The sequence below is a fragment of the Biomphalaria glabrata genome, chromosome 2, assembly GCF_947242115.1.
Source record: "Biomphalaria glabrata chromosome 2, xgBioGlab47.1, whole genome shotgun sequence".
Taxonomy (NCBI): Eukaryota; Metazoa; Mollusca; class Gastropoda; family Planorbidae; genus Biomphalaria; species Biomphalaria glabrata.
In genome coordinates this window covers 56,610,976-56,633,934 of record NC_074712.1, presented here as the reverse complement: position 1 = coordinate 56,633,934, position 22,959 = coordinate 56,610,976, and the positions used below count along the sequence as shown (strand labels likewise).

Here is a 22,959-nt window from a genome sequence, read left to right as displayed (position 1 = left end):
AATACATAGTAGTAAAAATGAATGGCAAAACTTGTTAATTTTTTTATTTTTTTTTACTGTAGTCTAAAGACAACTTAGAAAAATTTTGTGATCAAATCTTCACTTATATTATTTTGGTATTTTTAAACAAAGTAGAGATAAATTACTTTTTCTTTCATGTTTTTTTAAATAGCAACTATTAAAAATGTAAGCAATTTTACAATGGAACAAAGTACTTCACACTCCAAGAAAACATGCGAGCATAAGCAAAGTAAAAACAAAATGAAACCATTGAACATAATACATATTTGAACAAGAAAGTGGGGGCAGAGTTCTGAGTTATGCTTTGGACTTTCTAGTCTCTTCTTCATCTCAGACATATAGCAACTGATTGGAAAAATGGATTGAACTATTTGAGCTCTATCAAATCATTGCGTTTCTGGTGTTAGTAATGTTTTAACAAAAGAATACAGGAAATATCTGATGACAGGAGAGAATATCCTTTTAATGTAGAACTGCAAATAGTGTTTATTATCTGAAGTAAGTATAACTAGCTTAATAAGTAGACCTTCCAAATATCTAAGACAGGATAATTATATGAGAGCTAAATTGAAGAAAAATTAAGGTATGTTGCCCAACTCTACCATCAACTAATTTATCTCAAGTTTTTCCAGTGTTGGCAGAGAGTACAAAGCATCTTGGAAAGCGATGAACCTTGGAAATATTTTTACTCTTTATTATAAGTAAATAAGAAATATTATGGATAACCAAGAACACAAGAAAGACAAAAAGGCTAAAAAAAAGTTTCGGGTTGTCAGTAATAAAGTGGTCGAAAAGTGTGAAATCTGGATGGTGTGTGGTGGTAGGCAGGTTAGTTAAAAGCATAGGGTGTATTAAATATTGAATTGAGAAGCCAAAGAAAAGAGAGATTTTACATCGGACTAGCTTTTTGGTTGTAGGTGGGAGAAATTACGATGCACACCGCATGTTTAAAAAAAATGTTTTAATGAAGGTTTAGAGAGAGATTGAGAAAGAGGAAAGGGAAAGAGAGTGGGTCATTTAATTTCATTGTAACACCTACACTCATTTACGTGCTAATAAGTATGTTAGGAGAATCCTTTAAATGTGGAATGTTTATTGAACATCCAAAAAAACGAAAAGGAGAGGATGTTCTGGCCATCATAAACAATATGAATCATGGGAATAAATCAACAGCGTAGCAAGTGTGTAATGCTAGTACACTTATAAAATAAAATCATATATGAGTATTCAATTATTTTTAAATTTCATTGAAAACTAAAAGTAGGCATTTTCTGAGGACATAATAATTTTTGTATCAGGCAAGTCCTACATTTTAATATAAAGTTTGTTTTAAGGTAGAGGTGAAGTGAATCCCTCTTTTCAAATCGCTAATCAAATATCTACATTCAAACATATCAGCAGTCAATTTTAACTAATCCTTTTTTTAAATAACACAGTGGATTTAAATTAATTTAACTAAATCACTAACAAAATAGTATCAAAGATAGCAAATAGTAAAAATCTAATATAATGGAAGTAGGCCGTTGGGTACATGTAAGTTTCACAAATTAAAACATTAGTACTTAGACTACCAAATGTGAGTGCAATGAAAACAAAACAACTTAAGAACTAGATCTAATTGTCTTAGTTTTCTATTCTACTCACAAACAAGTGCATGTTAAGTTATTAAGTGTCCATAATGTTCAAAAGAAGTCTCTCAAACAAAACAATTTAGACAAGACAAATTTCATTAGCAAATGCCATTATGCGTTACAAAAAGAATTAGTAGATGCCATTATGCATTACAAATATAACTAGTACATCCCAATATGCATTATTAAGCAAGCAACAGTCAAAGACAATCTCAGCACAAATAAATAGCATTCTGTTACGTCTAGGAATACAAAGATGTATAGAGGATTGAACACTCAAAAGCAATGCCATGCACAAATGCTGATGTGACCCCAGTAGCGCAGCGATTAAAGGAAAGGAAGAAGCAACTGTTAGGTTGCTAGTATTTGATCAGAAATTAATTTGGGCATTATTTAGTCTCTACTATTAATTAAAGAGCAATTTATGGCTTGCACAATTTATCCCAAGCACAACTTATCATGTTCTAAATTTATTTTCTTACTATGTTTCACTGCACAAATGATGGCTATAATATTAACTGTGTGGTCTATTACCACACTATATAAATGGTTGCCTAAATGAAGGTTGACATTTTTACACTAAAATTTAGTATTTTGTGATACAGTTCCTTGTGACACACTGACTAAATAAATATTTGGATATAAGATAAAAAATAAATACTCTATATCATTTGATCTCTTATCAGTGTGATGTTGTAGTACAAAATGCAAGACTTCATGAAACCAAGCACACCATTAGTCTCTCCTTTTCACTTCCTAACATTTGTCTCTTATTAAATACTCTCAGCCCATAACAAGTGACCATTAGTTTAACACAAATAAATGGCAATAGTAACAATCTCATTAAATCCCTTTTTTTTTTGTCAGGCTATAGTGCTGGGAATAGTTTGCATTGTCAATTGAGCATGTAACTGATTAATTCAGCTGTTAATTGTGCATGCAATAAATTGTTGTGCCATGAACAGATGGACAAACATTAAGAAAGATACATTTTCAGACGATTAATAAGTTCTGCTCAGATTTTTTAGTGCTAATAATTCATTAAGAAATGTAAAAATAATAATAATAATGTTTCTTATTTTAATAGTTCTTTCCCTTATTATAAAATGTTTGCTTTATAATTTGAAAATTAAGAATCAATGAAAGTTTGTGATCAATTGACCCTTTCACTAGTACTGACTGCTCAATTGAAATTTGAATTTACAACTTCAAAATAAATCTTTTGCAATCCAGCAACATTTAGCCTCGCTACGCCACTGGTGTGGCCAAGTGATGTGCTGGACATCTCAAACGCATGATTTTCTCTGGTTTAAAAAAAAAAAAAAGGAACAAGTCTAGTAAGAGAGGTGACACTTACTCCCTTGCCTTCTGGGCAATCTGCCAGATGAGTGGGGCTGGACTGCTGCTGGCGGGAGGACAAAAAAATTGAGCAACTCAGGATGGTAGAAATACAAAAAGTGTGTCCAAGAACAAAAAAGTATAAATCATACACACACACAAATCAAAGTTCAAATCAGGTGTTGTTGTTTTTTTTTTTTATTAAATTACAGATTTTAAAAAGATCACTATTCGCTCTATGCTACAGGCAGCATCTGGTCCTAACAAATGCCAGAAAGTGTTTAGTATATTTATTTAGCAGCACTATAAGATTAGCATTTTTACTAATCCTAATTCTTTAAACAGTATCAAGTTTGTTAAATGTAATTATTGTTTATCTCTCGATAATTTCATATTCTTTTACATAAGCACCTACAAGTAAGGTTTATAAAAGAATATAAAGGGCATATAATTTATAATAGATTTTTAAAATGTATTTTGAAACAAGGTGAATATTATAATGTTATCAATAGCCAGAACTAAGATAAGTCTTTTATTTTTTCAGATATTTTCTTTTGACTAAGGTGTGTAATCATCTCCAATAAATGTACATAAAGTCAACATTGAATAAAGAAAAGACTCAGGAAATTAAATGTTGAAAAAAAAGCACATAAAACTGATTCTAAATCAAAATACTGTATTCTATCTAAGCAGCACCCTTTCAGTGAAGGACCTGAAAACTTTAAAGTGGCATTGTACTTCTTTTCAATCACTCTAAGGCTTCAGCATCTACCTCTAGGAAGAGTCTGGAATACAGCCTCCTCGTGTTACCTCCATGCCTCAAACAGTACTCTTCAACACCTACAAATATTGCTGCCATTTTTTTGTTTGGTTGCTTTCCTTTTCTGCCTGCTATATATCTTGTTAGAAATTTTGTGGTCAATGATAATCTCTTCACATTCCACTTTGTCCCTCACCAATGTGTTTACTGGCACAAGGAGTGGAAGGGATCAAGTGGATGACAAAACAATAGGTTTACGCTTACTTTCCAGTTGTCTCATTAACGATCGTTCTATCTGGCCATCTGAGGGACATGTGATGGAAAAGTTGTGGTTTAGACCTGCATCTTTACTTTTATGATCTTTTTCCATCCTTCACCCCAACCCCTCAAAATAGGGTGCAGCTTAGATTGACGAAAACAGCTTAATTTCAATAGAATATGTTCATTACCCCACTGCTCTCTCTAAATGTCAAATTTTACAATAAAAAAACAAATTTCTAGGCCACACTAAATTGTGACTTAACACTAATCAAACAAACAATTTTATTTTTGATACATGATAACCAGTGTATCAATCTGAAGGAGCAGGTCAACAGTGCTATCTGTGCTACTGGTGCTCTAAACACAAGGGAGCTCAACAAGAGGTTACTGAAACTAGGACAGAATGCCTAATCAATACATGTATTAAAAAAAAAAGGGGGGGGGGGGAATTAAAATTCTTAATACTTAAATATTTATTGACAATTTTAAAAAGAAACAAAAATCTATTTTAAAAAATGTAAAACAAATTCTTCATTCTTAACATTAAATCTATATATAGATTTATAAGTGAATCATTTAGAATTAAATCTAATGTTAATGTTGTCCACAGTTATAGGATGTATTTATATGCAAGAATAACTAATGCTAATTAGATTTTAATCTACTTATTATACTTATAACAAAAAATATATCAATCATAGTCTAAGACAGTTTATATCTCTCCAGTAGAAAATGTGAAGAGTTACATATTGAATATTGCCCCTGATAACATGCTAGTGTATACTTCCAAATCAAAACAATGTATTACTCATATAAAGGTAGGCTTACATTAACTAGTTTGAGCTTTCAAAAGATTTGTACATGTGTATATAAGCAAGCTATTCTTAAAATGAATTTCCTATCTCTGTAACAAGGTAGCCAGCTTTGACATGCATTATGATCAGAGCATTTTGCATTATTAACTGAAGAGAAGAGGCCCAAAGTTATTGAAATATTTTTAGTTTTTAAAATACTTTTTGATCTGTAGAATGAGTTGACTATTACTTAAAAGCAAAAAAAAAAAAAATGAAGGACAGTACTTCAAACAGTTACTACACAGACTGCCATGATATACTAGGTACAGGAGGACCTAACAAAAGCAGTCACTAAACGAGTATAATACCTGACAGGCTTAAATGCCTGCATTCTGCTGTTTTTCCTAACAGAGAGAACAAACAAATGAAATCAATCAAGTTTCCTGGGGAGCAAAGGTATGCTGTGATGTGCTTAGGTAGTTTTAACAAGAATTTACAGTCGCTGAGCCCTCCCTGGATCAAAGAATATTTACAATTTAAGCTTGTCAATTTATCACAATTACTTACAAACAATGTTGTCATTTGATATATCTATTGAATTAAGATTGACTTCCATCTTTAAACTACAAAACAAATTTCAAAATCCGATTTTTTTAAATTATCAACTAGAAAAAAGAAGGTTAAAAAAAGAAACAGCTTTTCTTCTTTCTTTCTTCTAGTTCTATGAGAGCATGGAATAGGTTGCCTGAGTCAGCCAGGAAAACCAATGACTTGGCAGAATTTAAGTCAATGATTAACATTCATGACTAGATTGACCTAGGAACACTTCTTATTTGACCTAAGGTATGTATTTGATATGATAAGATAGATGTTAAGTTAGAGGCTTATAAAAGTAGGTGAACAGAATGTTAACTACAGGAAAGATGAACCAGTTGCACAAGTCTGTCCTACAACAAACAAAAAAAAAGTGATTTGCAAAACATTGTCATGGCAATGTTCCAACTATGAATGCACATCATGCAAACTGTTTTTATTCACAGCTTTGCCTTATTCACCTCATTTCTATAAGTTGTAAAGTTAGTACTATAAATAGAAAAAAAAAAGACAACAGTATAAAGACCCTCAGAAATGCAACTTGATATGTCCTAAATCTATTGCTAGAACAACACAGTCAGATTCTTTGTTAGCATAACAATTAGTTTTGTGGATTTGGTTTTTCAGCATTAGGTTGAAACAAACTTAAGAAAAAAAAATTGTCAATACGGTTTGTACTTGTTGATTTTGTTGCCATAACATGCTTGCTTACTTCCAGCAATTAGTCTTTTTCTTTTTTCTTTGTCTGAAGGGGAAACAGAAATAGTGTGGCAGTCAATGACTAACAGAAAGCGTGTTATGGTCAGATTGATTATGATAGTCAGAGACTAACAGAAGGAGTGTAGCAGTCTGATACTAACAAAAGAAGTGTAGCAGAGAGACTAACAGAAATAGTGTAGCAATCAGAGACTAACTGGAGTGTAGCAGTCAGAGACTAACTGGAGTGTAGCAGTCAGAGACTAACTGGAGTGTAGCAGTCAGAGACTAACTGGAGTGTAGCAGTCAGAGACTAACTAGAGTGTAGCAGTCAGAGACTAACTGGAGTGTAGCAGTCAGAGATGAACAACAAAGAGTAAGGGCAAACAATGACTGCAATGACCATCTGAAAGATGAATTCAGCAGTGATTGATTAAGAGAAATTATGGCATTCAATTACCATTGAAATAAAGCAGCAGTCAATAAAAGAAATAGAGTGGCTAGCTGTTTAATGACTAATAGAAAACATTAAGTAGTCAGTGTCTACCAGTAATAGAGTAGCGCTCGCACCCTAATTTAATAGTTGTCAAAAAAGGTTTACATATTGTCCTTGTTTGACTGATTTTAGATAGTTCAACTATTTGCAGATTATATTAACGAATGAAAAGTTCTTTGTAAATTATAAATTAAAACCTATACTTAATACCAAAAGGGAACAGTGGAACATGAACATCCAAAACAAAAACACTTTGTATTTAAATACTCACTTAAATTTGGACATCAGATTTGAGGTTAGGTTTTGCCTAAACATAACATGTTAAGATTGCATTATTTTTTTCCACAAACAATTAGCCATTAGGTAATAGTCAGGCTTATTTTCAAAAAGAGAAACTGCAGAATAATGCAAACTCAAGTACTGCAAATACTTTAAACTATTAAAAAAAAAACAAGAAACTTTTCTTTGTAAAAAAGAAACAAACAAAAAGATCAGCCTTGAGATTAGACAGGGAGGGTGTGCAACCTCCTCTTATGGACATGCTCAAATTAAGATTCGGGATCGAGAACAGGAAGTTGGTTGGGTGTAGGCAGGAAAAAGAGAACACACAAAATATCACAGCAGAAGATTTACATGGTCAGGCGAGACTTCAGTGGAGCATCCACAACCACTATACTGTCGTTTGCCTTGTTTTTTTTTAACAAAAGGGCATTCTTTTCTTTCTGCCTCCGATGCCGGTCAAGACCTATGCTTGCCTGACTTTCTCCACTAGAACTGAAATCAATCATCCCTAGTTTACTGAATTTGCTCTCTCCATAATCCAATAAACAAAACTGAACTCAATTCTTTTAAAATGCTTTTGAATAAACGTATCAATAAGTACCTACAGCACCACAATAATTCTAATTATAAATGTAGTAAAGTTACAAAGAACAAACAGAAAATAAAACTAAACCACATAATGATTGAGATCAGTCTCAAAGTATCAAGATTTACTGCTATAGTGATAAATAAATGTAAGGATAATACAACAAATAAATATTTTGAACATTTTGTTCCTAGGATTAAAATTTAGAAAGTTTGGACAAGGAGGCCTTCATCATTGCTCAATATATTGAAAAAAAAAGTGTTTTAGCAAGTACATCGTCCTTCAGCACTAGATAGTTCTATTATAATGTTACTGCATTTTAACTGCTAAACAATTTTGCGAGGCTTTTGTGCATACCATAACATTTACCACCTCAATTGCTGAGGCAGGTCCAATGACCTAGTGCAGTGTTTCCCTTTGTCCTTGACAAAAAATACTTTGCACATTTTGAGTATTAAGAGGAACCCTTTGCACATTTTGAGTATTTAGAGGAACCCTTTGCACATTTTGAGTATTTAGAGGAACCCATTGCACATTTTGAGTATTTAGAGGAACACTTTGCACATTTTGAGTATTTAGAGGAACCCTTTGCACATTTTGAGTATTTAGAGGAACACTTTGCACATTTTGAGTATTTAGAGGAACCCTTTGCACATTTTGAGTATTTAGAGGAACACTTTGCACATTTTGAGTATTTAGAGGAACCCTTTGCACATTTTGAGTATTTAGAGGAACACTTTGCACATTTTGAGTATTTAGAGGAACACTTTGCTTTTTTTTTTTTTTTTTGAGACATTATTACGTGATGGCCTACTCGTTAATTAATTAATTAATTGCAGTAGTTCAGGCCTCATGGAACACAGTGGGTCATTTTAGAACAGCTATTGTTAAAGTAACACTATCAATATTGCCTCCATCATTTGCTTTCCTAGTATGTCACAAGCATTCACTTCCTTTCTGTTTTTTTAAGAGTCAAAACATTAGAACATATGATTATTAGGTAAATTTATGTTTATTGCCTATTTCCTTCATCTGAAGAAGGCCAAAATTTATTTTGTTTTAAATGAAATGAACATTTGATTTTTACAGAAAAGAAAAATGCCTCTGTAGCCTGAAGGACAATTAACTTAAAATAGACAACCGTAGAAGGAAACTTTTTGCCATTTCAAGTCAACAATTAAATAGATCTTGAGCATTTTGAACATTATAAGCAGGGGAGACTATTTTATTACTTTTATATTTCAAGTGCTATTTATGAAGCAGAATTAGTAAAGCCCTTTCCTTTTACCAGTATGTTTCTAAAAAAAGCTCAACTGTAAAAATCTTCAAACTTACGCAAATGTTCCAGGGTTTTTAGGGGGCTCCTTAGCCACTTCATTGGACTGCTTTTGACTTTCTTTGGCTAGAAAGAAAGAAAGGTCACTTTGAAATGACATAATTAAACACAATTAGCTGAGCAACCTGCTCACTCATTAAAACATGTCAGTTTTACATGTCAAAACAATTCTCAGTCACCAAAGTAAGCTACTTCATATGGGTTTGATTAACACATATTTCTTTCATTCCAATTAATAGTGTTTGGTTTGGTTTAAAATGTTTAAGAATTGAAGATTATTACACACCCTAGCCCAAACCTAAATCAGGGGATAGCAGCAGGAAGACTGTGAATGGGGAGTCATAAAGATGACAGTCCAGAGGTTATACTGCTCTACCAGTTCAGATATCTTGAGAAATTTCATTTTTTTTTTTTAAATGCATTACAAGAGCCAAGATTTTTAAGATTGCAACTTACTGTCTTACTGATTCTAATATAAATTTCTATATTACCCTTCATATAACACACTCTGAGACTATGATTATGGAAGTCAAAATACAATTTATTACAACATTCATATTTCTTTATAATTTTTTTTTTTTTTTAATTCAACTGTAAATAATTAGATTTTTTTGCCACTGGCATCAAGCTAACATAAAGAAGAAGTTAATGCAAAAGACTATTTAGTTTAAAGCTTGTAAGTCTTTACATCTACCACCAATTAAATTATTAATCAATAGAAAGTTAAAGAGTCAACTGAGACAATTGTATTGGAAAAAAAAAAAAATTGGCTTGCTTATTATATCAAATTTTCAGCATTTCAAGACTTAACAATAACGCAACTTCAAAATGTTTTTTTCAAAAAACAAATAATTTTAAAAATAAAAATTGAAAAAAAAAAGTTAAAAATGTGATAGGTCATACTTTCCAGTTCAATGTCCTCTTCTGGAACAGGACATTTGGGGACATGAAAGCAAAAATAAATAAATGTTGGCTACACTTTACAGAAATTGTATTATTGAAAGTTTTCATAACAGGTTTCACAGATACAGCCCTGAAAGTCATTTTAAGACAACAATCAATGTCTCATATTCGCTACTATTTCTTATCACTGTATGTTACAATGTTTATTAGTCTAGCAATCAATTGAGCCCATTAGCTTATAAACTAATGAACAAAGCTTTATACATGAAAAAATAACTGACAATTGTCACCCTGGATATACTTGATGATGCATAACTTGCAAATGACATAATAATGAACTAGGCAAGGAAAGATAACTACCTAGGCTCTCACTCCTCAACCAATGAAAATCAAGGCATGAAAAGGTCATAGCAGTGCAAATACACAGGTGCTGCTTAATTTAGTAATGGCTACAGAAATCTTTCTCAACTCATGCATATTATTAATATAATGTATGTGCTGAAGGAATACATCATACGCTGGCACCATACAATAATTCATTTACATTTGAGAATGCCTTCGCATAAATTATTATTTTTAATCTCCATTAGAAATGTTTGTGATGAATCAAGATTACGCCTAGCTCTATCCATATAAAATATTTGCTAAGCAGCATGAATATAGGTTTACATGTTCTTTTAGAAAAGGGTGGTCATTGGTATAATAGCATCAAGTATATATGAAAAACTTGTATAATATTGCTGTTAGGATAGCTTTAAAGCATAGAAAATTTGATACAAAAATGTAACATTACCCCAAAGGCTGTAAAAAATAAAATAAAAAACATTATAATTTGCCAGTTAGAAAGAGTGAAATTTGTTTCTTATCTTTATATTTGAACTACCAGAAACAACTGTTTCAATTGTATATATTCAGAACTATAAATCTATATTTGAATGACAAATAATACATGAACCTTTTGAATACTTTTAAACACTTTAAAAAGATTTTTAAAATATATATATATTATTCTACACTGACAAACAACTGTTCTTCATTGACAAATTTATGTTCTGAAAGCAATAATGTTACTGAGAACAACTATGTAATCAATCTTGGACTAGAATAATCAGACTTCTGGAAACTGTTTAATCAGATTTTTTTGTTTTAAAAAGAAAAGAAAAAGATTTCAATTACCAGCTTTGTTTCCATCAATATCTGAGGGCAGGCCAGGTGTACGTTGCAGAGCTTTGCAAGGTAAAAATAAGTAAAATCATTCAGTTAGTCATTAGTAAATCCATAGGAGCTAAAACTACATACTAGTAAACTCATGCCCTAAACTCAAACATTGATTCATTCATGTCACTTATGAACATTTGAGAGCTTTTACAGATTACTAACTTACATTTGTAATGATTTTTTTTTTAAATTCCACTTTCAAAGTATGAAATAAAAAGTATAGATTTTTTTTTTAATACTCTAATACTGAAATGTTTCTAACTTAAAAGTGTATTAAAGTAACTGTTTTGTGAACACTAAACTGTTTTGTTAACACTTAACTGTTTTGTTAACACTAAACTGTTTTATTAACACTTAACTGTTTTGTTAACACTTAACTGTTTTGTGAACACTTAACTTCAAAGTAATGGGAATGATAAAGTTAGTAAAATATAAAAAAAAATAATAATCAAACATGACACAAAAAATAACAAAAGAAAAAAAAAACTACTGCTTTGTAATCTTTTCTAACAAAGGAAAATTCTTGGCTAAATTACCTGAGAACACTTTTCTAATAACCTGTTGAACTGAAGTTAACACAGTAGTCAAACTAATAGTAGAATATACGAAATGCACAGAATGCAGTAAGAAAATACAACTTCCTAATGGCTCAAGTTAGTTGTCGAAAAGAGTTCACTTTTTGTCCCTTTGAGATAACATTATGACACTATCTTTTCTACCAACCATAACTACCTTTTTATAAATATATGTGATTCATGTCACTCAAGCTTTGATGAGTAAACTATGTTTAAATATTTAAATGTTAAGTCTTCAATCCAGTAGAAAAGAAGATACTGTAGTTTATAAAAGTAGGCATAATATATGTGGGAAAAAAAAAGATGAAAGCACAGTTAGTCAAACTCTAAAGTAAACAAAAACATTTGTTTAGTCAATGAAACTGTATAAACAAAAATAGTGGGAAGAAAAATCACAGAGTAAGAGAAAAGTTTGAATGTAAAATACTACACTGACACAGAGAAAGAAAATAATTAAAAGTGAGAGATTCAAACTCATGCTCTTCAGTTTAAGTGCTAAATACATCGTTAGTCTGCTGGAAAGTGCTCAAAATATTTCATCCTAAAATTAACTTCAAACTGGAAGGTTAGTGTGCTCTATGAAGGTATATGTTCATTAGTTTTTTCTTCCACAAACAAGGCATACTTGAATTTCTAATTGAGCTTAAACTAGCTTAAACTAGATACTTAAAGATATTATAGGTGAAGATTGTTTTTAGATTTGTGTTAATTTGTCCTGGTACGACATGCATGTAGAGTCATCACAGAAGTTAAGGGTTCAAATTTTAGAGATCTAGAAATTCATTTTGTTTTTAATAACAAAAGCAAAAAAAATATCTATACATTTATGCTTAATGTATTATGCTTCGAACACTTTAACATTGACTCCTACAAGTTTAATGGAAACTTATTTAACTACAATATGTAAGTTTCATTATCTTTATATGTTAATTATGATTAATTCTACTAGCATCTATTGTTTTTAATCAAATCACGTCATAAATGTATACAAGAAAGCCAGACACAAGATAGAAACACAATATTTCCCTAATCACTTGATCCTGCCTGATCTTGTTAGTTAATGAACATCATGCTAGCTCTAAGAGTTATTGATCAGCAAAACAAAGATGACTATACTGAGATTTCAAAAAAAAAAAAAAAAAAGAGAGAAAAAAAAAACAAGTGATGCAAAAGATGTGTAGTGACTACCTAACACTGCAGCTGCTCCTTTCTTGAACATTGCCACTTGAAGGCAAAGAGAGAGAGAAAACAAAAGCTTTTACACTCAACATAAATGCTTTACAGCATTAACAGTTTGTTTTTCATTTGTTGATAATGTACAGAACATAGATCTAGTGTTGTTTTTTTTTAACTTTAAATTTCACTGCATACAAGCCTGTTAACCTTTAGTAGATATAGCATTTAAAATTTTGTTTTTAATTATAAAAGTGATGTAAATATGATTATAGTTTAAACAATACATTTTGAATAAGGGCTTAAATGAAAGCTTTAGAAAGTCTATTAAATAATACAGTTTATACTTTCTAGAAAAAATAAGGGAATCGTGTTCCATGTCTAGCTAGGATGAATATGTGTGTGTTACTTAATAAAATTAGATTTAATAGTAAAGCATTCATTGGTGTAACCTGACAATGTTTGATAGTGTTAAACAAATAAAAACTTAGGAAAAAACATAAGAGGGTAAGAGTATTTTTGGCCCACAAGTTGGTGATGCTCCTGATTCTATTATAAACCATTGTAACTAACCATAGCGTTCTTTAGTTGTCTTCACTTCAGTTTATAATCAAAAAGAAATGTAATAAAACATACAATTATCAAGATGGAGACGTGTACATTAAATTAACTTAGGACTGGAGTGGTTTAACTTTTGTAAAGATACATGAAAGGAGTTATGCAAAATATATATACAGGGTAAAATATCTGATCCTGAAAATGTAAATGAAGCCATTTACAAGTAACGAAAAAATTTCTTGACAATAATAATAGTTTGATACTATTTGACAAAGAAGATTATATACTTAAAACCTATTTTGCTATTATTTTAAAAATTGTTTAAGCATTGACTAGTTAGGAAGTATCAAGGTGAACAATAATCAAATTAAATATAGTATACCCTCAGCCATTTAAGGTTCACCTTTCGCCGTCCCAAATACTCAACGTTTTTTTGGTTTAATTGAAAAAAGAGATGCTAGAGTATAACTGGTACACAAAACTAATTTTAAAATAATCTCAATTACAAGCTTTCCGTTCTCCTTCCTGCTGATTGGCTGCAAATGGCATGACCTCTTGATTTTTTCTACTGATTAATTTATCATTCAAAACTTATTAAATGTATGTACATATACTATATTATTATTGTTTTTAATTTATCACTACCACATATTACTATATTATTTCTGTGCTAATAAGTACAACTGTCTTTACAATGTATTTGGGAAGCAAATTTTAACGTCTATAATTTCACACATAGGCGTTTTAAAACTGCATTAAGAATTTGTGAATTTTCAAGAGGGGAAAGAACATAGTGCCTGCAAACAGCAGAGGGATACTGTATGTATATTCTGAGCAATCTGACCTTAACTAAGCTAGTTTTCCTTTTTTAAAAATCCAGACACACAATTTAGATAAGTAAATACATTAGTTCATAACAATTATTTGTTTACAATGTTTAAAGAACATTTGATTCATCCCCCTCTTTTCCCAACCCATCATTCACCTTTTTCTGACCAGGTCATAGAGTGAAGAAAGATGGCCAAATGACCAATCACCAACTAGAAATTCCTAAGAAGAAAATGAGTTGAAAGATCAAGGGTAAACTAAAGCTGGGGAAAGGGAGAGAGGTAAAACAAGGGGACTTCAATCAGACTTCATCAAACACTACGCAGATCTGAGGGTCAAACTTACGAGGTCTGCATTTGCACTTTTTTATTTGCCGCACATCTGTTACTTCTCCATGACAGTTTCTGCAGTAGTAAAAAGCTCTGCAGAGGTAAACAAGAACAGCATGGTGGTGTTTTGTTTTGTGTGTGTGTGGTAAAAAAAAAAACAATTCAACAATTTTCACATTTTGAATAGCCAATCAATAGTGGAATAGCTAAGGGTATGAATAATCGAAAAAAATAATAATTTTCACCTTTTAACTTCTTCAGCAGACTCTGCTATGAAAAATCCTTGAGTAGCATTCTCTATTCTGACTTTTGGTCCAGGATTTATAGCTAATGTGCTTTCCCTAGTATCTTCCTGTCGTACTTCTATTGCTAGTAGTAATAACTTTAATTTTGTAAAGCACAGCCTAAAATAAAGACAAAATTATAACATAACCTGGACACAAAAATTCGGACACACATTATGACCATTTAGGATACAAACAAAGCAAACTTACTCTGCTGCTTCTGGAAATGTTAGAGTATTAAAAGCACTTGATAAATATTCTGTATACATCTCCATACCAGTGCCTCGCATATAGTCTGTTTGCCACTGGGCCATCTCAGGAGTCTGTGCAATAATAATAAAAATTATAATCATAATAATAATCTTAATAATCAGAATCATAATAATAATCTTTATTATCCATAAGGAAATTTGTCTTACAATTTGTGCATTACACCAAACAAGACAGTAACTGTAGAAAACCAAAATCTACATTAACACCAGACTCACTCCTAATTTACAAGCGAAAAATTTCTCTTTAATGATTTGATTGCCAATAAACACACTTGAGTCAGTGTATGAAAATATGTAATATGATCATCACCCAAATGAAATGACATTCTCAAACTTACTGGCTTGTAAGATCGCATAGTAAAAAGATTAGCCATGAGTGTAGAGAATCCTGGTGCCAAACAACTTTGTGCAATAAACCCAAGCTTCAGTTCAGCAACACACACAGCATCATCTCCTCTCTTCCAGTCCCAGCTTGGAATATTTAAAAGATAGGCCTTCAAATAGAGGGGGAAAAAATGTCAATTAATTTAATATTATTAAAAAAAAAAAGACATGTCCTACAACATACCAACTGGTAAGGGATAAAGTGGTACTGTGAAAAATATCAAAATGTGGCGGGCAAAAGCTTTGTCTGAATTAGATGAGGCAAAATGAGCAGGTCACAACTAGGTTTGCATGGTCATGTGAAATACATCACTGATTCTTTGTCAAGTATCTATCAGAAGAGTTTTAACATGTACTTTTTTTTGGTTAAATTTTAAGGCTTATGTCCCTTACAAGTCAGATAAGAATGTAATAGGGATTCTTCTCAAATTTTCAAAATATTAATTCTACAATCTTTCATAGTAAGAACTATGTATAGATTAATAAAATGTATGCTTCAATTTTGGATAATAGTCTGACCTTGTTATGATACTGTAGAAGTTGTACAATGACCTTAATGTCAGAATGATAATTCTTGATGGAAATTACTCTCATAATATTGGCTGCATCCTCCTGATCAGGATCCAGGCAATACTTATTAGCCAACACTAAACATGCATCAGCTTGCTTGATCTGAAATAGCAGAGTATTTGCACCTAAACAGAAAATGTAGTAACCTTAATCAATTAGAAATTTAACTCGATATAAAGTGATTCCACCACTAAAGTTAAGGTCAAACTCATCATGCCCCAATTAAGAACTTTTGTTTGAAGACATAAACCATTTGGGACTTTTTTTTTATTACTTTATTGGGCAAAAACTAAAAGAAGGGAAGTTTAAAAAAAAATTATGAAGTTTATAGTCGTATTTACTTTTATATAAATGTACTTAACTTTCAAATATACAAGATATTTGATTAAGACAGCAGAATGCTGGCTAGCTCTATTCCTTTTAACAGCCATCATAAAACAAAATAATTTTGAAGTTTATAAAGTTTTATGTAGTCAATGTCAAATACTAATGTCAAATACTAATATATAACTGTACTTCATTTTCAAATATATATGCTGTTTGAATAAGACAGCAGAATGCTGGATAGTTCTATTCTTTTTAACAGCCATCATATCACAAAGTAGTCTACAAAAAGTCAGCATTTAAATCTACTCCAGTGATAAACTGTTAACATAAACATACCTTAACTCTCTCCAAATCATTGGCATCCATAACTGAGCCCCAGAAATATTCCACTTGAGTGAAATGACGTTTTAATAATCCCTCTAACTCAAGACCTGGTAAACCTCTGCAAAAACAAAGAATTAGCTTTGCTGCTTCATGAAAGGTTAAAAAAAACACTGAAAATTCAAGAACAAAAATGCAGATTCCAAAAAAAGATATAAGTTTTCAAACCCTACTAGTGTTAGAATGGTTGAAGCACTGCCCTATTTGATTCCATTATTCAGATTAACTGTAATGTTTTACCAATCTTTAAAAAAAACATTCTTGAACCCATCTAGCTCTCAAGACTAACAATCATATGTGGGGGGAGAATAATGTAATGATACTTTTGATGACCACTGAGCATTGTTTATTTAATACTCTTGGCTAACTCCTGAAAATCCGTTAATAAAGTTCAAATTTAAGTGTGTTTTGACTTTAATCTTGACTTACCAATAGAAGAAGCTAACTTACTTGTGTAAAAAGACAATCTCAACATCCACATCTTCCCTGTCCTTGTGAAGAAAATCTTTGAGAAAGTTGGAGACAGAGTCATAAGTAATGTAACCACAAACCACCACATGTCTGGAGCAGAACAGTCACAGATGATATACAGTAGCAACATCAAATATTACTATTTAGTTTGAACATGCTCAACATAAACTCTTTTGTGATATCATTTGGACACTTCATTTTTTCATTATCTTTAAAAAGCCAAGTGCTTAGCAATTTTTAATCAAAGCTAATAATATATTAAACCTGTATTTCTTGCTGTTCTATATTATTAAATTAGAAAAAAAAAATGAATACTTAAGCACAAACAACATATGTACAATATTGAAAAGATATTTCTATGCCATAAATATCACAATTTTAAATAGGTAAGTGCACTTATTAGGCACATCACTAAACTATCTTCAACAAAGTAACAATTTTCAATTAATCAAATATTTTGTTTTTTATTGTAGATTCTTAGGCGTGTTGTTGTTACTCAATTATGAAAGTCTTCAGTTGAACTGAAGGGTTGAAGGTTTATTTCTTTCTAGTTAAAAGGTTCTGGCCTTGGAGTATATTCTTGTTGTCTGGAAGTCTGGTGAGTTGTTTACTGCCAGTCAAGTTGTGACATCTATCTGTACATCATAAATGTGCCGAAAGATTTTGTTATATTCGCTCAACATCTGCTAGTACATTTGTGGCATACTTATTTGAGAGTTGATGTATTTGTCTTGGGATTCCCTGGAGTCCACCCAACTCTAATGTGTATCTGACATACATTGTGGAAGTGGTTGGTTGTTGTGCTGACCACATCACACCCTTGTTAACCATCAGCCATAGAAACAAATGAGCTTTACATCATCTGCTCCCAAAGATAGCAAGGCTTGAAAGGGGTATCTTTTCTTTAGTTCCTTTTATATATACAAATATATTGTTTATTTCATCATTATCTTATATAACTACACAACACTATCTAAATTTTAACACTCATCAATCAAACTGTTGTTACATTATTTTTTCCAAGGCTGCATGTGCATGGTCTATTACAATTATTAATAACTAAATAAGGGCATTCTGCCATAGCGGTTTTTCCATCCTATAATTAAAGAATAGTACCTATGGGTGGTGTGTTTGTTTCTATCCTGTCAACTTCTATAAAGACAAATAAATACCTTTTCCCTCTTTCTTTTTTGTATGAGCCCCCATATTTTTGGCGTTTTCCTAATATTTCTGCTATTTCAGGAATAAAGCTTGCAAACAAACCCTGAATGGAGAATGGAAAAGATGTTTATATTAATGTTGTTCATCTTTTCTTTTTAACTCTTAGTTTAGTACAACTAGAGGATAATGTGTACATAAAACAATGAGAACTACAATAGTTATTCAAAAAACAAAATGAAATGACTGTATTAAAAATAATTCTTTTATTTTAATTTGTTCTGGGTTTTAAACTAAAAAGACTTGTTAAAAAAATACTTTAACGCTTCCTGTCTTCAGTTACTCTTATATAAATAGGTAATATAAATATTACCTAGACTGAGTTCATTGGCTCTACTTACAATGAAAATCATAATGAAGATGACAACAAATGTCCTGCCCAATACAGTGGTGGCATATATATCACCAAACCCAACTGTTGACATGGTGACCAGTAAAAAATAAAGACATTCCCAGTATGTCAGTCTTTGGAAGTTGCTAAAGTTAAAAAATGGATCACCAGAGTTTTCCAGCTGAAATAAAAAGCACACGTTGACCATACTATAATGTCTTACAAATAAACTTGGAAGGATAAACTAATAAAAAAAAACAAATACATAAACTTATGCCTTATGAAGTTATAGGTGGTTCATTTATGAATAAAACAAAGACCAAAATTACCATTTTCAAACTATTTTTATCTTTAGGTTTTCCTGGTTAATAAAAAGTTATTTTGAGAAATTCTGATGTCCACTACTGAAATTTTGAATTTACTAAATATTACTAAGAAGATTTTTATTGCCAGTCAAAGTAGCCCATTTCAGCCCTTCCAATATATAGGGCAGATGTAAAAGTCATCTATTTCTATGGCCAATAACAAAAAAAAAGTCATTTGGCCAGCACATCAAGCAACCGTTGCCAGTCAAAGGATAAGTACTAATGTAGATCTGCCTAAATGTTAAACAATTTGTTATTGGACAGTGTTGTAGGAATTAATACAATTGTGCATATCAATGATTATGAAAAGATATGCATGGGAAGCATAAATAAAGTAAACCTGATTGCTGTTTTAAAAATTATTGCTAACTAATGATTCAAATAACATGGTAATCTTAGCAACATTAATCATATTATTAGTCATTAGGGGTGCACCGGATAGTACTTTTTGATATCCGGCCGGAGCCGGATGTGACCGGATAGTAAAATTAGATATTCGGCCGGGGCCGGAGCCGGAGCCGAATACCTAAGTGTCTTGTAAATAGCTTGTATTGCTGAGCATTTTACGAAACTGTTAAATAACATACCTATATTTGTTGGTATTATTTTTTTTCCTTTTATTTACCTTATTGTTTTAAACTCTGTTACTGATTGATTTATTCAAGCTTAACAGTATTTATAAACAAAAATTAATCTGTGTAGCATAAACCATAAAGGCTGTGTGTTGGAGGGTCAATGTAAAATATGTTAGTATATATTTAACTAGTTACTATTGTAAATCTCTCATCTGGCTTGTATGGTGGTTGGATGTATGTGTTCAAGAATTTCTGACCAACAACAGGTCATCAGACTTGTAATTTTAAGTCCAAAGACTGCTTCTGGTTCTGGTTTCAAGGGCTTAATACTGATAGCTGTTAGTTAATAGTTGGAATCTGAAGCGTAGTAGGTCATATATTTATTAATCCATTTGCGGCAAACGATATTTTATTAACAGCAGGAACATCTATTATACCTACTCATAGCCTGAGCCTTAAATGTTGCGAAGCATAGATTTAACTGTAGTCTGTAGGCCTATTATTGATATCTATGTTTAGATCTACTGTTATATAGATCTAAGAAAATCAGGAAAATCAACTATAGAAGAAAAAAAAAACTCATTCACACCCTCCGTACCAAAAAAAAACATAAATAGACTCTGTGTTCGACTGATAGTAACAATCTGGTCAGATAGATGTAGTGAGCCTACACATGTAGTCCTAGTGTAGTGTGTATAGATGATGGTGTTGACCATCACGCGTTTTTGTTCTTGGGCATTCGCAATAGTGTTTAGTGTGCAGGCGAAAAAAGATAACACATTGGCATGGTCAGTCAAGCATATAGATAAATTATATCTGTACCTTAGTTACAGAGGTCAAGTGTTTCTTAATATTCCAGCATATTTTTTCTTTGTTTGCTAGATCTAATTATGCTGTTTTAGATCAATTTATTTTCTGCGATGTTAAATTTTACTGTAAGGTTTTCCTTAATATATTAAGTCAATAGATTAAAACAATGATATTAGTTTTCTTTCTAAAAGTTTTAATACAAGGGGAAAAAATACATACACGAACACATGCACATATTTGTTTTATTTTATTGTGCAACGAACGTGTATTCAGCGCCCTAAATGACATTTCTCTCCAAGTAAACAAACTTAGTCTCATCATCTAGTCACCTCTAGACAGTGTCAATATTTCTCAACAATCTGCGTTAATCCATTCTGGCTTAAGAATGGTAAATGTCTATCAATACATTGTCATGGATTAAACAAATAAGAAGTTGGGGGTGTTGAGTCTCCATTTAAAGATACCCCTGGTCAGTGTCTGTTTGGCTTGTAGTCCAGCCTCCTCATTGAGTCAAAGTAAACAAACTTATTACCCGGTCAATAGTATAAAAGGTGTGGTTGTGGTCCAGACCCTTGATTGACAACCTATATCATAATAAACAAACTCATACCAGAGTAACCTTATGGAGATTTGGCTTGTGGTCCCGCCTCTAACAAAAATTCTTCTCCAAGTAAACAAATTCAGTTCCCTCATAAGATGTGACATCTAGAAAGTGTCAACACGTTGACATCTGGCTTAATGTGGTCAGCTGCCTATGTGGGAACTCAATGTTATGGACTAAACAAACAAAAGGAGGTGGGGGTTGCTCATCTCTACCTCTGGAGATATACCCGCACATCTAGACAATCAGCTTGACATAGTTAAGAAATATTACATGGTTACTAGACCACTCAAAGGTCAAGACAAGCTTTTAAAGTGTGCCAGACATCGCTGCTACGTATGTAATACGAATTTATAATGTAAAGTCTAGGCCACCCCCCAATAACAAACCTAGTTCCCTCGTGTGACCTCTAGAGAGTGCTTACGTCCATCGTATCTGACTTGGGTTTACCTGTCAATCAATGAACTCAGTGTGATGGGCTAAACAAATAAAAGGGGGAGGGAGATGTTCATCTAGAAATATACCTGGTCACCTTAGAGGTGTGGCTCTTGTAGTCCAGCCCCCCCCCCCATAAAGATTAACTACTAAGTAAACAAACTCAGTTCCCTCGAAAGGTGTGACCACTAGAGAGTGTCAATACGCTGACATTAAACCTACGTCCATCGTATTTAACTTGTGGTTACCCACCCATAAAAAACTCAATGTGATGGACTAAACAAATAAAAGGGGGTGGGAGTTGTTCATCTCTACCTCTGGAGATATACCCACACAGCTAGACAGACGTCTGGTCAGCATGACGTAGTCAAGGAATGTAGCATTTTAACATGTTAACTAACTTACTCAAAGGTCAAGACAAATTGAAAAAAGTGCAAGCCATTGCTGCTCTGTATGTAAAGCGCATTTATGATGTAAAGTTTCATCTCTAGTTATATTAAGTTATTAACATGCCTTGTCTTTATAATAAACGATGTTTGGTGCATATTCATAATGGCTCTATTTTTAAGCACATTATTTTGTTTTCATATAAGCATTAATACATTTTATAACAGACAGTAATGGAATGAGGTCCACTTTATGCATATTAAATAGGTGTATTTTTTACTATCCGGTTTACTATCCGGTAGTGATATCCGACCGGAGCCGAATAGCACCGGATAGTAAAAAATGCCGGATATTCGGCAGAAGCCGGAGCCGGAGGGACTATCCGGTGCACCCCTATTAGTCATCAGAATTATTGATCCATCATTTTACCCATGTAAGATCTAATAGCTTTCTCACCCCACCCAAACAAAAAACATGGATAAATTGTTTTGAGTTAACAAACTGGGATTCTGAGACAATGTAATGATCTCAATTCACTCTGGGAGCTAAGTGCAGATAGTTGGAGGCAGAGTTGGTGTCAGAAATAGTTCAAATCTACTTTATCTGATTCTTCCATTCTCAAAGGGTAACTTTACATATCTAATAAATTACTGATGTTCCTTCAAAAAAGAAGATGATTACATCCTATGTATTTCCATGTGTTAGTATCTAGTTGTGCATGTTAATAAGAGACTAAGTCATTGGGAACCTGGTTGATTCAGGCAACACTTATGCTCTATTGGCACTAGGCATCTAAAACTAAATCTTTGAATATATCATATTATTTCAGTCTGCCCTCTGAAGTCAGTATAATAAAGTTGCAGTTTTATTTTTGTTATTCCTTAGCCAAAGAAAAAGGTTCAAACATAGATTCTATGTTACAACCTAAACCTGATATTGTACTCACCAAATGTAAAAAGCCTGCTGCTGTCAGCCATAACGAGACAAAAGAAACAACAAGTTGAACCAGTCGGATCAATGTGCTGGTTTTAAGAACATTCAAATAAGTTAAAATATCTGGGATGGACATTAACCGGAGTGCTCGCAAGAACCTAAGGCCTGAAACATAACCAAAGCAAAGATTAAGTTATAATCAAATTTTTGAAAGTCTATTATGACCCTTAAAGAAA

At 32.1% G+C, this 22,959-nt stretch overlaps 1 protein-coding gene across 31 annotated transcripts in view; it reads right to left on the bottom strand.

Annotated features, from left to right (window-relative positions):
* The window catches only part of LOC106056545 (calcium-activated potassium channel slowpoke-like), a 55,785-nt gene that overhangs the window by 9,094 nt on the left and 23,732 nt on the right, over window positions 1-22,959 (bottom strand). For 2 of the 31 annotated variants that reach the window (XR_008776697.1, XM_056021560.1), the window contains exons 6-21: window positions 22,737-22,888; window positions 18,628-18,798; window positions 18,241-18,332; window positions 17,048-17,158; window positions 16,553-16,658; window positions 15,839-15,991; window positions 15,274-15,429; window positions 14,874-14,986; window positions 14,625-14,783; window positions 14,396-14,472; window positions 12,680-12,715; window positions 10,875-10,925; window positions 9,699-9,719; window positions 8,795-8,861; window positions 7,225-7,365; window positions 3,010-3,057 (exon numbers count right to left, since the gene is read on the bottom strand). Coding sequence is in view for 30 of the 31 variants with exons in the window: in XM_056021560.1 (XP_055877535.1) it covers window positions 3,010-3,057; window positions 7,225-7,365; window positions 8,795-8,861; window positions 9,699-9,719; window positions 10,875-10,925; window positions 12,680-12,715; window positions 14,396-14,472; window positions 14,625-14,783; window positions 14,874-14,986; window positions 15,274-15,429; window positions 15,839-15,991; window positions 16,553-16,658; window positions 17,048-17,158; window positions 18,241-18,332; window positions 18,628-18,798; window positions 22,737-22,888 (1,654 nt within the window). In the remaining variant the exon portion in view is untranslated. Of the gene's footprint in view, window positions 1-3,009; window positions 3,058-5,173; window positions 5,210-6,111; window positions 6,145-6,862; window positions 6,899-7,224; window positions 7,366-8,794; window positions 8,862-9,698; window positions 9,720-10,874; window positions 10,926-11,452; window positions 11,483-12,679; window positions 12,716-13,237; window positions 13,262-14,395; window positions 14,473-14,624; window positions 14,784-14,873; window positions 14,987-15,273; window positions 15,430-15,838; window positions 15,992-16,552; window positions 16,659-17,047; window positions 17,159-18,240; window positions 18,333-18,627; window positions 18,799-22,736; window positions 22,889-22,959 lie in introns of all 31 variants that reach the window. The other 29 variants (XM_056021564.1, XM_056021562.1, XM_056021571.1 and 26 more) reach the window with 29 other exon arrangements.